At 44.6% G+C, this 18,636-nt stretch overlaps 1 protein-coding gene across 1 annotated transcript in view; it reads right to left on the reverse strand.

The window, feature by feature from the left end:
- LOC134355366 (uncharacterized) overlaps positions 1-17,619 on the reverse strand; it is a 53,256-nt gene extending 35,637 nt beyond the window's left edge. Inside the window, exon 1 of the mRNA XM_063065146.1 lies at positions 16,581-17,619. Coding sequence (XP_062921216.1) covers positions 16,581-16,635 — 55 coding nt within the window. The 5' untranslated portion in view covers positions 16,636-17,619. The remainder of the gene's footprint in view (positions 1-16,580) is intronic.
- Positions 17,620-18,636: the final 1,017 nt, after the last annotated feature.

Consider the following 18,636-nt stretch of genomic DNA (forward strand, 5'->3'; position numbering starts at 1 on the left):
ATCTGTGGAATTCTCTGCCACAGGAAATAGTTGAGGCCAGTTCATTGGCTATATTTAAGAGGGAGTTAGATATGGCCCTTGTGGCTAAAGGGATCAGGGGGTATGGAGGGAAGGCTGGTGCAGGGTTCTGAGTTGGATGATCAGCCATGATCATACTGAATGGCTTTGCAGGCTCGAAGGGCTGAATGGTCTACTCCTGCACCTATTTTCTATGTTTCTATGTCCAAGGCTTGCCTTTTGCTGTATATATTATTGTCTGGTTTAACTTCCCAAACTACAACACTTTGCACTTATCTAAGTACAGGAAGTAGACAGAGCACCAAGTGAAATGGGGTCATAACAACAACCTATCCCTCAATGCCATCAAAGCAAAAGAGTTGTTCATTGATTTCAGGATGAAGCAGTGCACAGACTGCATCAATGTTGTAGAGGTTGTGAAGGTTGAGACCTTCATGTTCTTAGGAGTGAACATCAACATCCTATCCTGCTCTAACCATGTGGACACAATGGCCAAGAAACCTCACCAACTCCTCTACTTCCGTAACAGACTGAAAATCTTCGGCATTTTCCCCTTGCCGAGTTTTATTAATGAGCTATAGAAAGTATATTATCTGGATGCACCACTTCTTGGTCTGGGAACTGCTCTGCGTATGACTGAAAGAAACTGCAGATAATCGTGGACATGTCTCAGTTTACGATGGAAACCCCACCCCTCCATAAACTCTGTTTACATTTCTTGCTGCTTTTGTAATGCAGCCAACTCACCTCAGATATGCTCTCTTCACCACAATGCCCCTCCCAAATCAGGCAGATAATAAAAGCCCAAAAAAGCATACCACCAGGCTGAAGGATAACTTCTGTCAACGATATCATTATCATCATCACTGTGTGCCGTGTTGTATGATGTGGGCGATCATGGTTTTTGACCATGATTGTTCTTGGCAATATTTTCTACAGAAGTGGCTTGTCATTGCCTTCTTCTGGACAGTATTTTTAGAAGAGCAGGAACAGGGTTTTAGATTTTTAGATCATTGGGATCTCTTCTGGGGAATGTGGGACCTGTACAGATTGGATGGGTTGCACCTGAACTCAAGGGGGAGCAATATCCTTGCAGGTAGGTTTGCTAACATGGTTCGGGAGGGTTTAAACTAATTTGCGAGGGGCATGGGACCCAGAGCGATAGAGCAGTGAAACAAGTGCATGAAGTGAAGCCAGATCTAACATACAGAGAGGCTTTGAGGAAAGAGAAGCAGAATAAACGGTGTAAAGACTGTAAGGTAGAAGGGCTGAAATGTGTGTATCTCAATGCTAGAAGCATCAGGAACAAAGGTGATGAACTGAGAGCTTGGATATATACATGGAATTATGATGTAGTGGCCATTACAGAGACTTGGCCGGCACCAGGGCAGGAATGGATTCTCAATATTCCTGGATTTCAGTGCTTTAAAAGGGACAGAGAGGGCGGAAAAAGGGGAGGAGGGGTAGCATTACTGGTCAGGGATACTATTACAGCTACAGAAAGGCTGGGTAATGTAGCAGGATCTTCTTTTGAGTCAATATGGGTGGAATTCAGGAACAGGAAGGGAGCAGTTACTCTACTGGGGGTATTCTATAGGTCCCCTGGTAGCAGCAGAGATACAGAGGAGCAGATTGGGAGGCAGATTTTGGAAAGGTGCAAAAATAACAGGTTTGTTGTCATGGGTGACTTTAACTTCCCAAATATTGATTGGCACCTGATTAGTTCCAAGGGTTTAGATGGGGCAGAATTTGTTAAGTGTGTCCAGGATGGATTCCTGTCACAGTATGTGGACAGGCTGACCAGGGGGAATGCCATACTAGATCTAGTACCAGGTAATGAACCGGGTCAGGTCACAGATCTCTCAGTGGGTGAGCATCTGGGGGACAGTGACCACCGCTCCCTGGCCTTTATAATTATCATGGAAAAGGATAGGATCAGAGAGGACAGGAAAATTTTTAATTGGGGAAAGGCAAATTATGAGGCTATAAGGCTAGAACTTGCGGGTGTGAATTGGGATGATGTTTTTGCAGGGAAATGTACCATGGACATGCGGTCGATATTTAGAGATCTCTTGCGGGATGTTAGGGATAAATTTGTCCCGGTGAGGAAGATAAAGAATAGTAGGGTGAAGGAACCATGGGTGACAAGTGAGGTGGAAAATCTAGTTAGGAGAAAAAAGGCAGCATACATGAGGTTTAGGAAGCAAGGATCAGATGGGTCTATTGAGGAATATAGGGAAGCAAGACAGGAGCTTAAGAAGGGGCTGAGAAGAGCAAGAAGGGGGCATGAGAAGGCCTTGGCAAGTAGGGTAAAGGAAAACACCAAGGCATTCTTCAATTATGTGAAGAAAAAAAGGATGACAGGAGTGAAGGTAGGACCAATTAGAGATAAAGGTGGGAAGATGTGCCTGGAGACTGTGGAAGTGAGCGAGGTCCTCAATGAATATTTCTCTTCAGTATTCATCAATGAGAGGGAACTTGATGATGGTGAGGACAATATGAGTGAGGTTGATGTTCTGGAGCATGTTGATATTAAGGGAGAGGAGGTGTTGGAGTTGTTAAAATACATTAGGACAGATAAGTCCCCGGGGCCTGACGGAATATTCCCCAGGCTGCTCCACGAGGCGAGAGAAGAGATTGCTGAGCCTCTCGCTAGGATCTTTATGTCCATGTTGTCCACGGGAATGGTACTGGAGGATTGGACGGAGGCGAATGTTGTCCCCTTGTTCAAAAAGGTAGTAGAGATAGTCCGGGTAATTTGGACCCGTGAGCCTTACGTCTGTGGTGGGAAAGCTGTCGAAAAAGATTCTTAGACATAGAATCTATAGGCATTTAGAGAATCATGGTCTGATCAGGGACAGTCAGCATGGCTTTGTGGAGGGCAGATCCTGTCTAACCAGTCTGATAGAGTTCTTTGAGGAGGTGACCAGGCATATAGATGTGGGTAGTGCAGTGGATGTGATCTATATGGATTTTAGTAAGGCATTTGACAAGGTTCCACATGGTAGGCTTATTCAGAAAGTTAGAAGGCATGGGATCCAGGGAAGTTTGGCCAGGTGGATTCAGAATTGGCTTCCCTGCAGAAGGCAGAGGGTCGTGGTGGAGGGAGTACATTCAGATTGGAGGATTGTGACTAGTGGTGTCCCACAAGGATCTGTTCTGGGACCTCTACTTTTCGTGATTTTTATTAACGACCTGGATGTTGGGGTAGAAGGGTGGGTTGGCAAGTTTGCAGATGACACAAAGGTTGGTGGTGTTGTAGATAGTGTAGAGGATTGTCGAAAATTGCAGAGAGACATTGATAGGATACAGAAGTGGGCTGAGAAGTGGCAGATGGAGTTCAACCCGGAGAAGTGTGAGGTGGTACACTTTGGAAGGACAAACTCCAAGGCAGAGTACAAAGTAAATGGCAGGATACTTGGTAGTGTGGAGGAGCAGAGGGATCTCGGGGTACATGTCCACAGATCCCTGAAAGTTGCCTTACAGGTGGATAGGGTAGTTAAGAAAGCTTATGGGGTGTTAGCTTTCATAAGTCGAGGGATAGAGTTTAAGAGTCGCGATGTAATGATGCAGCTCTATAAAACTCTGGTTAGGCCACACTTGGAGTATTGTGTCCAGTTCTGGTTACCTCACTATAGGAAGGATGTGGAAGCATTGGAAAGGGTACAGAGGAGGTTTACCAGGATGCTGCCTGGTTTAGAAAGTATGCATTATGATCAGAGATTAAGGGAGCTCGGGCTTTACTCTTTGGAAAGAAGGAGGATGAGAGGAGATGTGATAGAGGTGTCCAAGATAATAAGAGGAATAGATAGAGTGGATAGACAGCGCCTCTTCCCCAGGGCACCACTGCTCAATACAAGAGGACATGGCTTTAAGGTAAGGGGTGGGAAGTTCAAGGGGGATATTAGAGGAAGGTTTTTTACTCAGAGAGTGGTTGGTGCGTGCAATGCACTGCCTGAGTCAGTGGTGGAGGCAGATACACTAGTGAAGTTTAAGAGACTACTAGACAGGTATATGGAGGAATCTAAGGTGGGGGCTTATATGGGAGGCAGGCTTTGAGGGTCGGCACAACATTGTGGGCCGAATGACCTGTACTGTGCTGTACTAGAAACATAGAAACATAGAAAATAGGTGCAGGGGTAGGCCATTCGGCCCTTCGAGCCTGCACTGCCATTTATTATGATCATGGCTGATCATCCAACTCAGAACCCCGCCCCAGCCTTCCATCCATACCCGCTGATCCCCGTAGCCACAAACGCCATATCTAACTCCCTCTTAAATATAGCCAATGAACTGGCCTCAACTGTTTCCTGTGGCAGAGAATTCCACAGATTCACCACTCTCTGTGTGAAGAAGTTTTTCCTAATCTCGGTCCTAAAAGGCTTCCCCTCTATCCTCAAACTGCGACCCCCTGTTCTGGACTTCCCCAACATCGGGAACAATCTTCCTGCATCTAAACTGTCCAATCCCTTTAGGATTTTATACGTTTCAATCAGATCCCCCCTCAATCTTCTAAATTCCAACAAGTACAAGCCCAGTTCATCCAGTCGTTCTTCATATGAAAGTCCTGCCATCCCAGGAATCAATCTGGTGAACCTTCTTTGTACTCCCTCTATGGCAAGGATGTCTTTCCTCAGATTAGGGGACCAAAACTGCACACAATACTCCAGGTGTGGTCTCACCAAGTCTTTGTACAACTGCAGTAGTACCTCCCTGCTCCTGTACTCGAATCCTCTCGCTATAAATGCCAGCATACCATTCGCCTTTTTCACCGCCTGCTGTACCTGCATGCCCACTTTCAATGACTGGTGTATAATGACACCCAGGTCTTGTTGCACCTCCCCTTTTCCTAATCGGCCACCATTCAGATAATAATCTGTTTTCCTATTTTTGCCACCAAAGTGGATAACACATTTATCCACATTAAATTGCATCTGCCATGAATTTGCCCACTTACCCAACCTATCCAAGTCACTCTGCATCCTCTTAGCATACTCCTCAGAGCTAACACTGCCACCCAGCTTCGTGTCATCCGCAAACTTGGAGATGCTGCATTTAATTCCCTCATCCAAGTCATTAATATATATTGTAAACAACTGGGGTCCCAGCACTGAGCCTTGCGGTACCCCACTAGTCACCGCCTGCCATTCTGAAAAGGTCCCATTTATTCCCACTCTTTGCTTCCTGTCTGCTAACCAATTCTCCATCCACATCAATACCTTACCCCCAATACCGCGTGCTTTAAGTTTGCACACTAATCTCCTGTGTGGGACCTTGTCAAAAGCCTTTTGAAAATCCAAATATACCACATCCACTGGGCGTCCCCTATCCACTCTACTGGTTACATCCTCAAAAAATTCTATGAGATTCGTCAGACATGATTTTCCTTTCACAAATCCATGCTGACTTTGTCCGATGATTTCACCGCTTTCCAAATGTGCTGTTATCACATCTTTGATAACTGACTCCAGCCGTTTCCCCACCACCGACGTTAGGCTAACCGGTCTATAATTCCCCAGTTTCTCTCTCTCTCCTTTTTTAAAAAGTGGGGTAAAATTAGCCACCCTCCAATCCTCAGGAACTAGTCCAGAATCTAACGAGTTTTGAAAAATTATCACTAATGCATCCACTATTTCTTGGGCTACTTCTTTAAGCACTCTAGGATGCAGACCATCTGGCCCTGTGGATTTATCTGCCTTCAATCCCTTCAATTTACCTAACACCACTTCCCTACTAACAAGTATTTCGCTCAGTTCCTCCATCTCACTGGACCCTCTGTCCCCTACTATATCTGGAAGATTATTTATGTCCTCTTTAGTGAAGATAGAACCAAAGTAATTATTCAATTGGTCTGCCATGTCCTTGCTCCCCATAATCAATTCACCTGTTTCTGTCTGTAGGGGACCTACATTTGTCTTTACCAGTCTTTTCCTTTTTACATATCTACAAAAGCTTTTACAGTCAGTTTTTATGTTCCCTGCCAGTTTTCTCTCATAATCTTTTTTCCCCTTCCTAATTAAGCCCTTTGTCCTCCTCTGCTGAACTCTGAATTTCTCCCAGTCCTCAGGTGAGCCACTTTCTCTGGCTAATTTGTATGCTTCTTCTTTGGAATTGATACTCTCCCTGATTTCTCTTGTCAGTCACGGGTGCACTACCTTCCTTGATTTATTCTTTTGCCAAAAGAATACTATTCTATGTTCTATGTTCTAAGATGTGTGACGCCATCCATTATCAATATTCTTCAGAGATTCTCTGCCTGGAGTTAGTGGTCACATAACCAGGACTTGTGATAAGCTCCAGCTGCTCATCTGACCAACCATCGCCTGATCCCATGGCTTCACGTGAGCCTGATCAGGGCCGGAGGCCGGGGGGATGTCGCTAAGTAGATGCTACAGCTTATCCAATGTTCACCTGCTGGCTAGTGGAGGGAAGGAGCGCCTTACACCTCCTTTGTTAGAGATTTGTTAGACCTCACCATTCACCAGCTTCTATAATACTGTTATAAGACCTCAGAACAGTTCCCATTTATAATAAGATTACAGCTTGATCTCACAATTCACCTCGCTTTGACACTGGCCACTATTGTCCACCTGCACTGCTCTTCTCTGTAGGAGCAACACTCAATTCTGCATTCTGTTATATTTTACCCTTTACAATCTCAATGCACTTGTAATGAACTGATCTGTATGAAGAGTATCCAGACAAGTTTTCACATTTGTACGTGAAACAATAATAAACCAATTTACCACTTTCACCACAATGAATACAAGTGAGCAGTATTCATTTCAGACCTCACCCATCTCCTGTGGCTCCACACACAGATAGTCACATTATTCCTTATTCTCCCGAGTTATTCTTGCTCTTAATTTAATTGGGGAATATTTTAGGATTCTCTCATCTGCCAATGCTGTCCTTTTGCTCTCCTGATTCCTTCTTGTGTTCTCCTACATCCCTTTTACTCCTCAAGCGATTCACCTGATCCCAACCTATACCTCCATGTTTTACCTTACCAGAGCCTCAAAACCCCTCTTCAACGAGAATTCCTTAACCTTACAATGTTTTTCCCTTCACTCTAACGGGAGTATACTCTCTCTGAACTCTCATTAACTTTTTTTCTACAAAGCTCTCACTTGTCAGAGTTCTTTTTACTGACAAACAGCCTCTCCTGGTCAATCACAGCCAGTTCTTGTATACCGCCGTCAGAATTAGTCTTGTCCCAATGTAGGAATGTACTGGGAAGCTGGCTGGATAAAACCCGCATGGATAACTTCACTCACCTCACCACTGAAGAGGAGAAGATATTCTTATTACTGAGAATTCAGAAATAAGAAGGGGGTGACAACATTGGATGGAATCGTACTACTGGCCTCAAGTAGTCTGTGGGAATTACAGGACCAAATATGTAGGGAGATCACAGATAAGAGTGAAGGAACAACTGGATTTCAATAGTCGGCATTCTTAACTTCCGGAATATTGACTGGGAATACCATAGTGCTAAGGGTTTGGATGAGGTGGAATTGGTTGTATCCAGAAAAGTTTTCTCAAACAATATGCAGATGGTGCTACAAACTAAGGGACTATAATGGATCTCACATGAGAAGTGAGCCTGGGCAAGAGACTGAACGGTCAGTGGGGAAACACTTTGGAACAGACAGTGTAATTCTATGTTTTAAATTGTTGCAGAGAAGAGTTAGGATTGGTCCACAAGCTGGTTTGAAATTAAAGTAAAACCAATTTGCTTTGGTATGGAATGGAACAGGCTTTGAATGGAAAATCCTACAAAAGGTAATGGACTCAAACCAGTACATCGTGAGTAAAGCCCTCCCAGATATTGAGTACACCTACATGAAACACTGTCGTAGGAAAGCAGCATCCATCCTCAGAGATCCCCACCACCCAGATCATGCTCTCCTGTTGCTGCTGTCATCAGGCAGAATGGCATACGAGCCTCAGAACCCAGATCACTCGGAACAGTTACTACCCTCAACCATCAGGCTGTTGAGTAAAAGGGGATAACTACACTCACGCCCCATCATTGAAATGTTCCTACAACCAATAATCTAACTTCAATGACTCTTTATCTCATTACCACATGCTCTCGTTAATAATTGCTATTTATTTATATTTGCATTTGCACAGTCAGTTGCCTTCTGCACTCTGGTTGATCTTCCACTGAGCCTGTTATATTTACTATTCTACAGATTTGCTGAGAAGATGAATTTCAAGTCTGTGTATGGTGACATACATGTACTTTGATAATAAAATTTACTTTAAACTGTTAAACAGAGTCTCCAAAGTTTGACTGTGAGAAGCTGCTTGAAGGTAAAGAGACATCAGACGTGTGAGAGGTACTTAAAATTCAGGTGGCCAGCATGTTCCTATTAGATTGAAAGGCAAGGTGGCAGGGGGGTCAGGGAAAACTGGTCCATGAGGGATATTAAGGTCAAGTACAAGAATATAACTGGGATCAAAGGAATTACTTGAGTATAATAGATGCAGGGATACACAAGAGAGAAATCAAAAGAGCAAAACAATACAGCATGTCTGAAAAGGTAAAGGAGAACTTTCAAGAGAATCTGTAAGTATATTCAGAGTAAAGAGGTAACTAGGGAGATAACAGAGCACCTTAAGGTTCAATACATGAACCTTGGGAAATGGGTGGTGTCTTAAATTAATATTTCCTTTGAACTTTACCATGGTGAAGGTCATGGAAAGTAGGGAATACGGGAAAAAAATTGTGATGTTTAGGAACATTGTCACATGACAAAATAGGTGGTGCTGGCAGTCTTAAATTTCATGAAATTCCTGAAGGCAATCAAGTGCATCGTCAGATACTGTTGGGAAGTTTGAAAAAATTACTGGAGTGCTGGAAGTGATATTTATACCATCGGTAGCCGTAGATGAGATACTGAAAGACTGGAGAGTGTTATTGCCTTTATTTAAGAAAGGCTACAAGGAAAAGCCAGGGACTGAGGTGGTGAGCCGAACATTGGTGGGAAAATTATTGGAGAGGACTCTGAGACATAGGGATCTACCTACATTTGGAAAGGCAAATACTGATGAGGGATGATTTAGTATAGTTACGTGCATGCAATATTGTGTCTCACAGATGTGATTGAGCTTTTTGAAGAGGCGACTGAGAGGCAGAATGGAAGGCATTGTTGACATGGATATTAGGAAGACATTTGACAAAGTCCTGTGTGGTAAATTAATCTGGAACCTTGCAACACATTGGCTCAAGAGATTCTGCAGATGCTGGCATTCTTGAATGAAGAACACGTACAAAATACTGGCAGAACTCAGCAGGTCAGGCAGCATCCATGGAGGGGAATAAACAGTCAAAATTTCAGACCGAGAACCTTCAGCAAGGCTGGAAAGGAAGGAGCTAGAAGCCACAATAAGAAGGTGGGGGAGGTGAAGGATCACAAGCTGGTAGCTGATGGAGAAGTCTCGGTGAGAGGGAAGGTGGGTGGGTGGGGGAGGAGAGATGAAGTTAGAAGCTGCGAGATGTTAGGTCAGAAGAAGGAATTTAAGAAGAGAGATCTCAGAAGATCTATCCTGGTCCCAACATATTGATACAATTACAAAGAGGGCACACCAGTGCATATATTTCATTAGGAGTTTGATACATCACCAAAGACCCTAGCAAGTGTTTACAGATGTGCCATGGTGAGCATTCTAACTGGCTGCATCACTGTCTGATATGGAAGGGCCACAGTACAGGATTGGAGAAGCTGCTGAAAGTTGCAAACTTAGCCAGCTCCAGCATGGACACTAGCCTAAGCACTACTGAGGACACCTTCCAAAAGCAATGCCCAAGACATGACCTCTTCTCATTGCCTCCGGCAGAGAGAAGGTACAGGATTCTGAAGACACACACTTAACATTTTACGAATAGCTTCTTCCCCTCTGTCATCAGTTTTCTGAACAGAAAGTGAAGGCACAAACACAATTCACTATTATACTCTCCTTTTTGTACAATTTATTTCATTTTTACACATATTTCTTCTGAAAATTCACTGTATATTTTATGTATTGCACTGTACTGCTGCCACAAAACAACAAATTACATTATTTATGTCTGTGATAATAAACCTAATGCTGATTCTGAGAATACCAGCCACAGAAGAATGGAGAGATGTCTGGGAACCAATGGGAGATGATGGGCAGGAGAGGAGAAGAGACGGGGTGCGAGGGTAACCGGAATGGGGAATGGAAAAAGAAAAGGGGATGAAGAGTTTAATTATGGACAGTTAGAGAAAGCGATGTTCATGCCATCAGGTTGAAAGCTATCCAACCTGAGTTTGGCCTCATTGTGGAGTACAGGAAGCTACAGACAGAATGAGAACGGGAAGTCAAATTGTAATGGGTGATCTTGCATCTTGCAGCAAACAGAGAAAATCTGCTTGATGAAGCAGTCCCCCAGTCAGCGTGGGATCTTACTGATGTAGAGGAGACCGTAATGGGAGAACCACACACAATAGGTGACCGCAAACTATTTGCAGATGAACCGTTGTCCCATCAGGAAGGACTATTTAGGGCCCTGAAATGTGGTGAGGGAGGAGATGTAGAGGCAAGTGTACACTTGTCCCACTGACAGGATTAAGTGCCAGGAGGGGAATCATTGGAGAGAGACAAGTGGACAAGGAAGTCAGGCAGAGAGTGATCCTTAAGGAAAGTGAAGAGTGGGGGTGAAGGAAAGATTTGCTGCATGGTATGATCCTGTTGTAGATGGGAGAAGTTCTGGAGAATAATGTGCTGGATACAGAGGATTGTGCATGATAGGTAAGGACAAGAGGAACACTATCCCTGTTATGACAATGGGATGATCATGTGAGAAACTGAGGAGATGCAGGTGCAAGCAGCGTCAATGACTGTGGAAGGGAAACACAATTCTTTGTAGGACATCTCAGCTGTTCCAGAATGCAAAGCCTCCTCCTGAGAACAGGTGCAGTGGCGGCAGAGGAACTGAGAGAAGGAAATTGTGTTTTTATAAGGTAGGTCTGGGAAGAGGAATAGTCAAGACAACTGAAAGTTAGTAGGCTTGTAAAAGATACCTATCTCGAGAGATGGAACAGAGCGATTGAGAAAGGGGACTGAGATGTCAGAGGTGGGTCAGCTTCTTTTTTCATCCCCCCTCCATCCTCCCCCTCACCTGTTCTCACCGATTACCTGCCAGGTTATGTTCCTTCTCCTCTGCCGCAACCTTGTTATTCTGGCTCTTCCCACTTCCTTTCCAGTCCTGATGAATGGTTTCCGTTTGAAACACCAACTGTTTATTCCCCTCATTTGCTGCTGCCTGCCTTGCTGAGTTTCTCCAGCATTTTATATGGTTTGTCATTAGATCATATGAGATCCAGCGTGAGCTCGCCACTTCGTTACGAAGTTAGCACATTGGAAGGAGTCAGTGGGTGTTCGTGGGGGGTTGTTATTTAGACTGGAGGCCAGTTACCTCTGGTGTGTTGCAGGGATCAGTACTGGATCTTTTATTGTTCATCACATATATCAATTACTTATGGAGTTTGGAAAGTTTGTGGATGACATTAAAATTGGTCGGATAGTGGACAGTGAAGAAGATTACCAGATCGAAATCAACTGAGTGAGTGGACCAAATCTGAACAAATGCAAAGGGTTGCAGTTTGGTAACTTCAGCCAGGGCAGGAATTAAAGAGTAAATGAGACGGCCCGAGGGATTGTTCTAGAACAGACAGATCTAGGGATACCAGTACACAGTTCGCTGAAAGTGATGACACACATAGACAGGATGACAAAGAATGTGTTTGGCAAACCTCTGAGCTGCGTACGCAGGGCCATTAATATTATGAAATATCCCACCCGTACATCCAGCATCCTCTTTGACTTTACACCATTAGGCAGGAACCTCTGGTGCATAAAGACAAGAACAGTCAGAATGGGGATACAGCTTCTGAACTTCCTGCCACATCACATCTGAAGTTTCACTAGTTAATTTGTTCTGTACCTTACAATACTTAATGTATGCCCTTACTTTGTTTATTTATGCTTAATTCATTTGTAGATTCAATTCTTATTTTCCAAGGTTATTGTGTATTATATGCGTGTTATTTGTACTTTTATGCTCCAGAGAAACATTGTCTTGTTTGACGGTATCCATGTATAAAGTTAAATGACAATAAACTCAACTTGACTCGACACTTGCTTTCATTAGTAAAAAACTTGGGACAAACGAGTGCTACAAAGCTGGCCAACTTTCCAGTTTAATGACATTTCTGACATTACTCAAAGTATTGTGCCACAAGCTAAATATCATTAAACAGACAACAGGAATTCTGCAGATGCTGGAAATTCAAGCAACACACATCAAAGTTGCTGGTGAACGCAGCAGGCCAGGCAGCATCTCTAGGAAGAGGTATAGTCGACGTTTCAGGCCGAGACCCTTCGTCAGGACTAACTGAAGGAAGAGTTAGTAAGAGATTTGAAAGTGGAATGTGGAGGGGGAGATCCAAAATGATAGGAGAAGACAGGAGGGGGAGGGATGGAGCCAAGAGCCGGACAGGTCATTGGCAAAGGGGATATGAGAGGATCATGGGACAGGAGGTCCAGGGACAAAGACAAGCGGGGGGGGGTGAACCCAGAGGATGGGCAAGAGGTATAGTCAGAGGGACAGAGGGAGAAAAAGGAGAGTGAGAGAAAGAATGTGTGTATATAAATAAATAACGGATGGGGTACGAGGGGGAGGTGGGGCATTAGCGGAAGTTAGAGAAGTCGATGTTCATGCCATCAGGTTGGAGGCTACCCAGATGGAATATAAGGTGTTGTTCCTCCAACCTGAGTGTGGCTTCATCTTTACAGTAGAGGAGGCCGTGGATAGACATGTCAGAATGGGAATGGGATGTGGAATTAAAATGTGTGGCCACTGGGAGATCCTGCTTTCTCTGGCGGACAGAGCGTAGGTGTTCAGCAAAACGGTCTCCCAGTCTGCATCGCATCTTGCCAATATATAGAAGGCCACATTGAGAGCAGCAGATGCAGTATATCACCCCAGCCGACTCACAGGTGAAGTGTGACCTCACCTAGAAGGACTGTCTGGGGCCCTGAAAAAAAAACCCTTGTCCCACACCCCTCCCACAGCTCTCGTTGACTTTATTAACTTTGCCTCCAACTTTCACCCTGCCCTCAAGTTTACCTGGTCCATTTCCGACACCTCCCTCCCCTTTCTAGATCTTTCTGTCTCTATCTCTGGAGACAGCTTATCCACTGATGTCTACTATAAGCCTACTGACCCTCACAGCTATCTGGACTATTCCTCTTCTCACCCTGTCACTTGCAAAAATGCCATCCCCTTCTCGCAATTCCTCCGTCTCCGCCGCATCTGCTCTCAGGATGAGGCTTTTCATTCCAGGACGAGGGAGATGTCCTCCATTTTTAAAGAAAGGGGCTTCCCTTCCTCCACTATCAACTCTGCTTTCAAACACATCTCCCCTATTTCACACACATCTGCTCTCACTCCATCCTCCCGCCACCCCACTAGGAATAGGGTTCCCCTGGTCCTCACCTACCACCCCACCAGCCTCCGGGTCCAACATATTATTCTCCGTAACTTCCGCCACCTCCAGCGGGATCCCACCACTAAGCACATCTTTCCCTCCCCTCCCTCTCTGCTTTCCGCAGGGATCGCACCCTACGCGACTTCCTTGTCCATTCATCCCCCTCATCTCTCCCCACTGATCTCCCTCCTGGCACTTATCCTTGGAAGTGGAACAAGTGCTACACAGGCCCTTACACTTCTTCCCTCACCACCATTCAGGGCCCCAGACAGTCCTTCCAGCTGAGGTGACACTTCACCTGTGAGTCGGCTGGGGTGATATACTGCGTCCAGTGCTCCTGATGTGGCCTTCTATATATTGGCGAGACCGGACGCAGACTGGGAGATCGTTTTGCAGAACACCTACGCTCTGTCCGCCAGAGAAAGCAGGATCTCCCAATGGCCACACATTTTAATTCCACATCCCATTCCCATTCTGATATGTCTATCCACGGCCTCCTCTACCGTAAAGATGAAGCCACACTCAGGTTGGAGGAACAACACCTTATATTCCATCTGGGTAGCCTCCAACATGATGGCATGAACATTGGCTTCTCTAACTTCCGCTAATGCCCCTCCTCCCCCTCGTACCCCATCCGTTATTTATATATATACACACATTCTTTCTCTCTCTGTCCCTCTGACTATACCCCTTGCCCATCCTCTGGGTTCCCCCCCGCCCGTCTTTCTCTCCGGACCTCCTGTCCCATGATCCTCTCATATCCCCTTTGCCAATCACCTGTCCAGCTCTTGGCTCCATCCCTCCCCCTCCTGTCTTCTCCTATCATTTTGGATCTCCCCCTCCCCCTCCCACTTTCAAATCTCTTACTAACTCTTCCTTCAGTTAGTCCTGATGATGGGTCTCGGCCTGAAACGTCGACTGTACCTCTTCCTAGAGATGCTGCCTGGCCTGCTGCGTTCACCAGCAACTTTGATGTGTGTTGCTATCATTAAACCAGAAAGGTTTCAGAAAAATATCCACAAGGATATTACCGGGACTGGAGGCTTTGAGTTTGAAGGAAAAACTGAATAGGTGAGAGCTTTTTTTCCTTGATTGATCTGAGCAAATTGGGACAAAGGACCTATTTCTCTGTTGTAAACCTTTGACTGTAATCATGCTGCAGCTGTATTTCTCTCTGATTCTGGGTCAGATGTCCTGGGCAAGAAGGAGAATATGGCCTGTAAATGTCAGTTTCGCCATTATAAAGTCAGCAGGGCTGTAAACTGCCCAGTGCAGGAGCAACAGATGTTATTTTCCCTTGAGACATGTCTCTAAGGTTAGGTGTGTGGGTGATATGTGAGCACTAGGGAAAGTCATTCCTCTCTGCCAATCAACCTGATTCTAGCTGGACTTTCAGACCCAGGATCCTGTGGCCACCTATTGACCTGACTCCAGAGACAGGGGGATCTGGTCTTGTTGCCACTGGTGGGACTTGATTCTCTAGAGAATCTCAGAAGGAATTCCTCCACCACTTATCCTCCTGATGGGACTGTGATGGATCTGGGTCAGTTGGAGCATCTGATCTGCCACACAGTGTGTGACGTGATCAGAAGGAGAATGCACCAGTGTGTTTACTTTCATAGACACTGTCACCAAATTCTCAAGCAAACTTCTTCCCACTATTGGTAGTATTGACATGAGGCACTGCATCAAGAAAGCAACATCCTTCATCAGAGATTCTCACCATCCGGGCAATGCCATCTTATCACCATTACAGGAGCCTGATGTCCCACTCCACCAGGTTCCAAAACAGCTACTTCCCTTCAGTCATTCAGTTCTTGAACCAACCATCACAATGCTAATGACTACTATTTGGAAACACTAGAGTCATAGTCATAGAGAAGTACAGCACAGAGTCCCTTTGGCCCATCTAATCCATGCCGAAACTGTTTAAACTGCCTTCTCCCATAAATCTCCACCAGGATCAAAGCTTTCCATACCCCAAACATCCATGTACATATCCAGACTTCTCTTGAATGTTGAAATCCAGCTTGCATGCACCATTTTTGCTGGCAGCTCATCCCCCTCTCACGACCATCTGAATGAAGAAGATTCCCCTTATGTTCCTCTTAAACTTTTCACCTTTCCCCCTTAACCCATGACCTCTGGGTGTAGTCCCACCCAACCTCAGCAGACAAAGCCTGCTTGCATTTACCCTATTTATTCCCCTCATAATTTTGAATACCTCTATCAGATCTCCTCTTAATTTTCTAAGTGACCAGATTGATCACTTTCCACGAAAATACACTTTGATATTTTTTGTCCTAATTGTATTCCTTTTGGTAAAAATTGTGCTGACATTTTTCCTGTGAATGCTGCTTATATGATTTGACATGCCTGTGGCTGATCATTGCCCTTGTGCACATGACAATGAACTCATCCTGGACTTTGACAGATCAGCTGTCAATGGTGTTAGACTAGAAGAAAATGGGGAATCAGTCTGGAGCGAGAGGAAGACTGTGGAGTCCAACACCAGTCACGAAGGGGGTGCCTTCCTATTACACAATTTCTCAGGCGAGAGAGAGAGGACCTGAGCTTCCTGAATGGCCAGCGCCTCTGTGCGAGTTTAAGGGCTTGCTGCTCGCTCGTGATAAGCTAACGCTCAGAGGGACGGTGTTTACTCGTACACTGCATCAAATGGTGACAGGAAGTGCAATGAGGCAAAAAAAACACATGCAATGCAGAAAATAGCTTTGACTTCTGGATTTCCTGAGAGAGAGAGGGGTGGGGCGAGAAAAGAAACTGATCTGAGGAGAGACAGACAGCAATAATTGAAACAAACAAGTTAAGAGGGGACTGAAATAGGAAGAGAGAGGAAGGAAAAGAGAAATCTAACCAGCTCCCTGGGAGTGTGCATTGAGACAGCGTATAGAGAACTTCACTTTCTGTTCAGTTCCTACTGTCCCTCCTCTGGGAGCCTCGGATGAGAACTGTGGAAATAACAGAGGCCTTGGACAGAAGTAAGTGAAAAACACAAGTCTTTTTGATTAAACTCACGCTCTGAGATGGACAGTGTCAGCCCGAGGGAGATGAGAAACCACCCGAAGGCCATATCTCTCCAGCAACTGCCGTGTTCGATAGGACTGGCTTCTGCTTGCAGCCGGTTGTTGGTTGTGACCCGTCTGAGAACGTGTGTAGGCGTTGTGAGCACATTCAGGAAGCCACAACTTCACGTCAGCATGGAGGCTGTGACAGTGGGTGCATGTCAGTGACTGATCACTTCCGCAAGACATGGAGATTTACAGCGATTATGTTTGATATCATTAATAGTAACCCCTCATTTCAAATAGATGACAGAAAGCCACGGAGCGACATGCCAGATAATATGGCAAAGATATTTTTAATGACGTCCTATGAAGGAAGCTTGAAGGCAATTGGGCAAAGTCAAAAGGAAATCGGGTTTGACCAACTTACTGAAGTTCTTGAAAGAAGTGACATGCGTTTTGGATAAAGGGGAATGGGAAAGACTATAACTTTGATTTCTGGAAGCCAAGTGATAAAGTGCTGAAATGAAAGTGTTTGCAGAAACTATAGGCCTGTGGTATTGGAAACAACGAGTTGGTGTGAGTAGAAGATAGGCTGGATAATAGGGAACAATATGGCCATAAAGTTCAAAGTCCAAAGATGAGTTTATTGTCATGTGTGCAAGTACATGTTTGCAAATTAAAACTTACTTTCAGCGTAATCTCAGACACGAAGCACCCTATAAGCAGCATTTACAAAACAAAGCATAATTATCCATAAACATGAGAAAATCTGCAGATGCTGGAAATCCAAAGCAACGCACACAAAATGCAGCAGGAACTGGCAGGTCAGGCAGCAGCCATGGGAAAGAGTAAACAGTCGTGTTTTTGGGCAAAGACCGAATGGAGAGTCTCAGACTGAAATGTCAAATGTTGTGGAGATTAAGGTGTTTTCCAACTGCTTCAAGAACCAAATGTTTGAGGAAAAGTAGCTGTTCTTGTTCACCTATATACTTACTGTAATACTGTTTTTTTTCTCTATATTTATTTATCATGTATTTCATTGTATTGCTGGCATAAAGTTAACAAATTTCATGACATATCCGGTGATATTAAACCTGATTCTGATTGAACTTGACCATGTAGGACTCTAAAGTTCTGTACCAACTGCCCAAAGATAGCTGCAAAAAGCTGGCTTGGCTGAGATATTGGGGATCTTTGATGACGGACGCTGCCTTCTTGAGGCAATCTTGCCTTCTTGGCAGGGAGGGATGTGCCTTTGCTGTGTTAGACAGATCCCATTACTTTATGCACCTTCTTACAAGACAATTATGTAATCAGGATACTTTCAACTGTAATTGCTTGTCAGAGTGTTCAGTGACAAGCCAAACTTTATGTAGGTGGCACACTTTCCTTCTACAGTGTTTGCATCCATGCACGGGGCCCGAAACAGATCATCCAGCATATTTATGCACAGGAATTAATAAAACTGCTGATTCTCTCCAACGCCATTCATCAATGTAGACTGATGAATGTTCATCCTCCTTCTCTTCCTGAGTCAGGTCTGCAGATTTGCTGGTGAGCCATAAGACATACAGGAGCGGAGTTATACCATTCAGCCAATCGAGTCTGCTATGCCATTCAGTCATGGCTGATTCACCTTTCCTCTCACTGCCTTTCTTCTGCCTTCTCCCCGTTACCTTTGGAGTCCTGACTAATCAAGAACCTATGAACCTCCATTTTAAATACACAGTGACATTGCCTCTGCAGATCATTGTGGCAATGAGTTCTGCAGATTCACACCCTAAGGCAAAATAAATCCTCCCTCATCTCTGTTACACAGGGATGTTCTTGTATTCTAAGTTAGTACCCCACTGGTCCTGTACTACCCCACTACTGGAAACATCCTTTCCATGTCCGATCTATATTCAATATTTTCATTATTCAATAATTTTCAATGAGATGCCCCAATATTCTTCTTCAACTCCACTGAGTATAAGCCCAAGCTATTAAAAGCTCCTCATACATTAACCCTTTCATTTTCAGCATCATTCTCATGAAAGTCTTGCTGGACCGTCTCTAATGCCAAA

The sequence above is a fragment of the Mobula hypostoma genome, chromosome 13, assembly GCF_963921235.1.
Source record: "Mobula hypostoma chromosome 13, sMobHyp1.1, whole genome shotgun sequence".
NCBI classification, from domain to species: Eukaryota; Metazoa; Chordata; class Chondrichthyes; order Myliobatiformes; family Myliobatidae; genus Mobula; species Mobula hypostoma.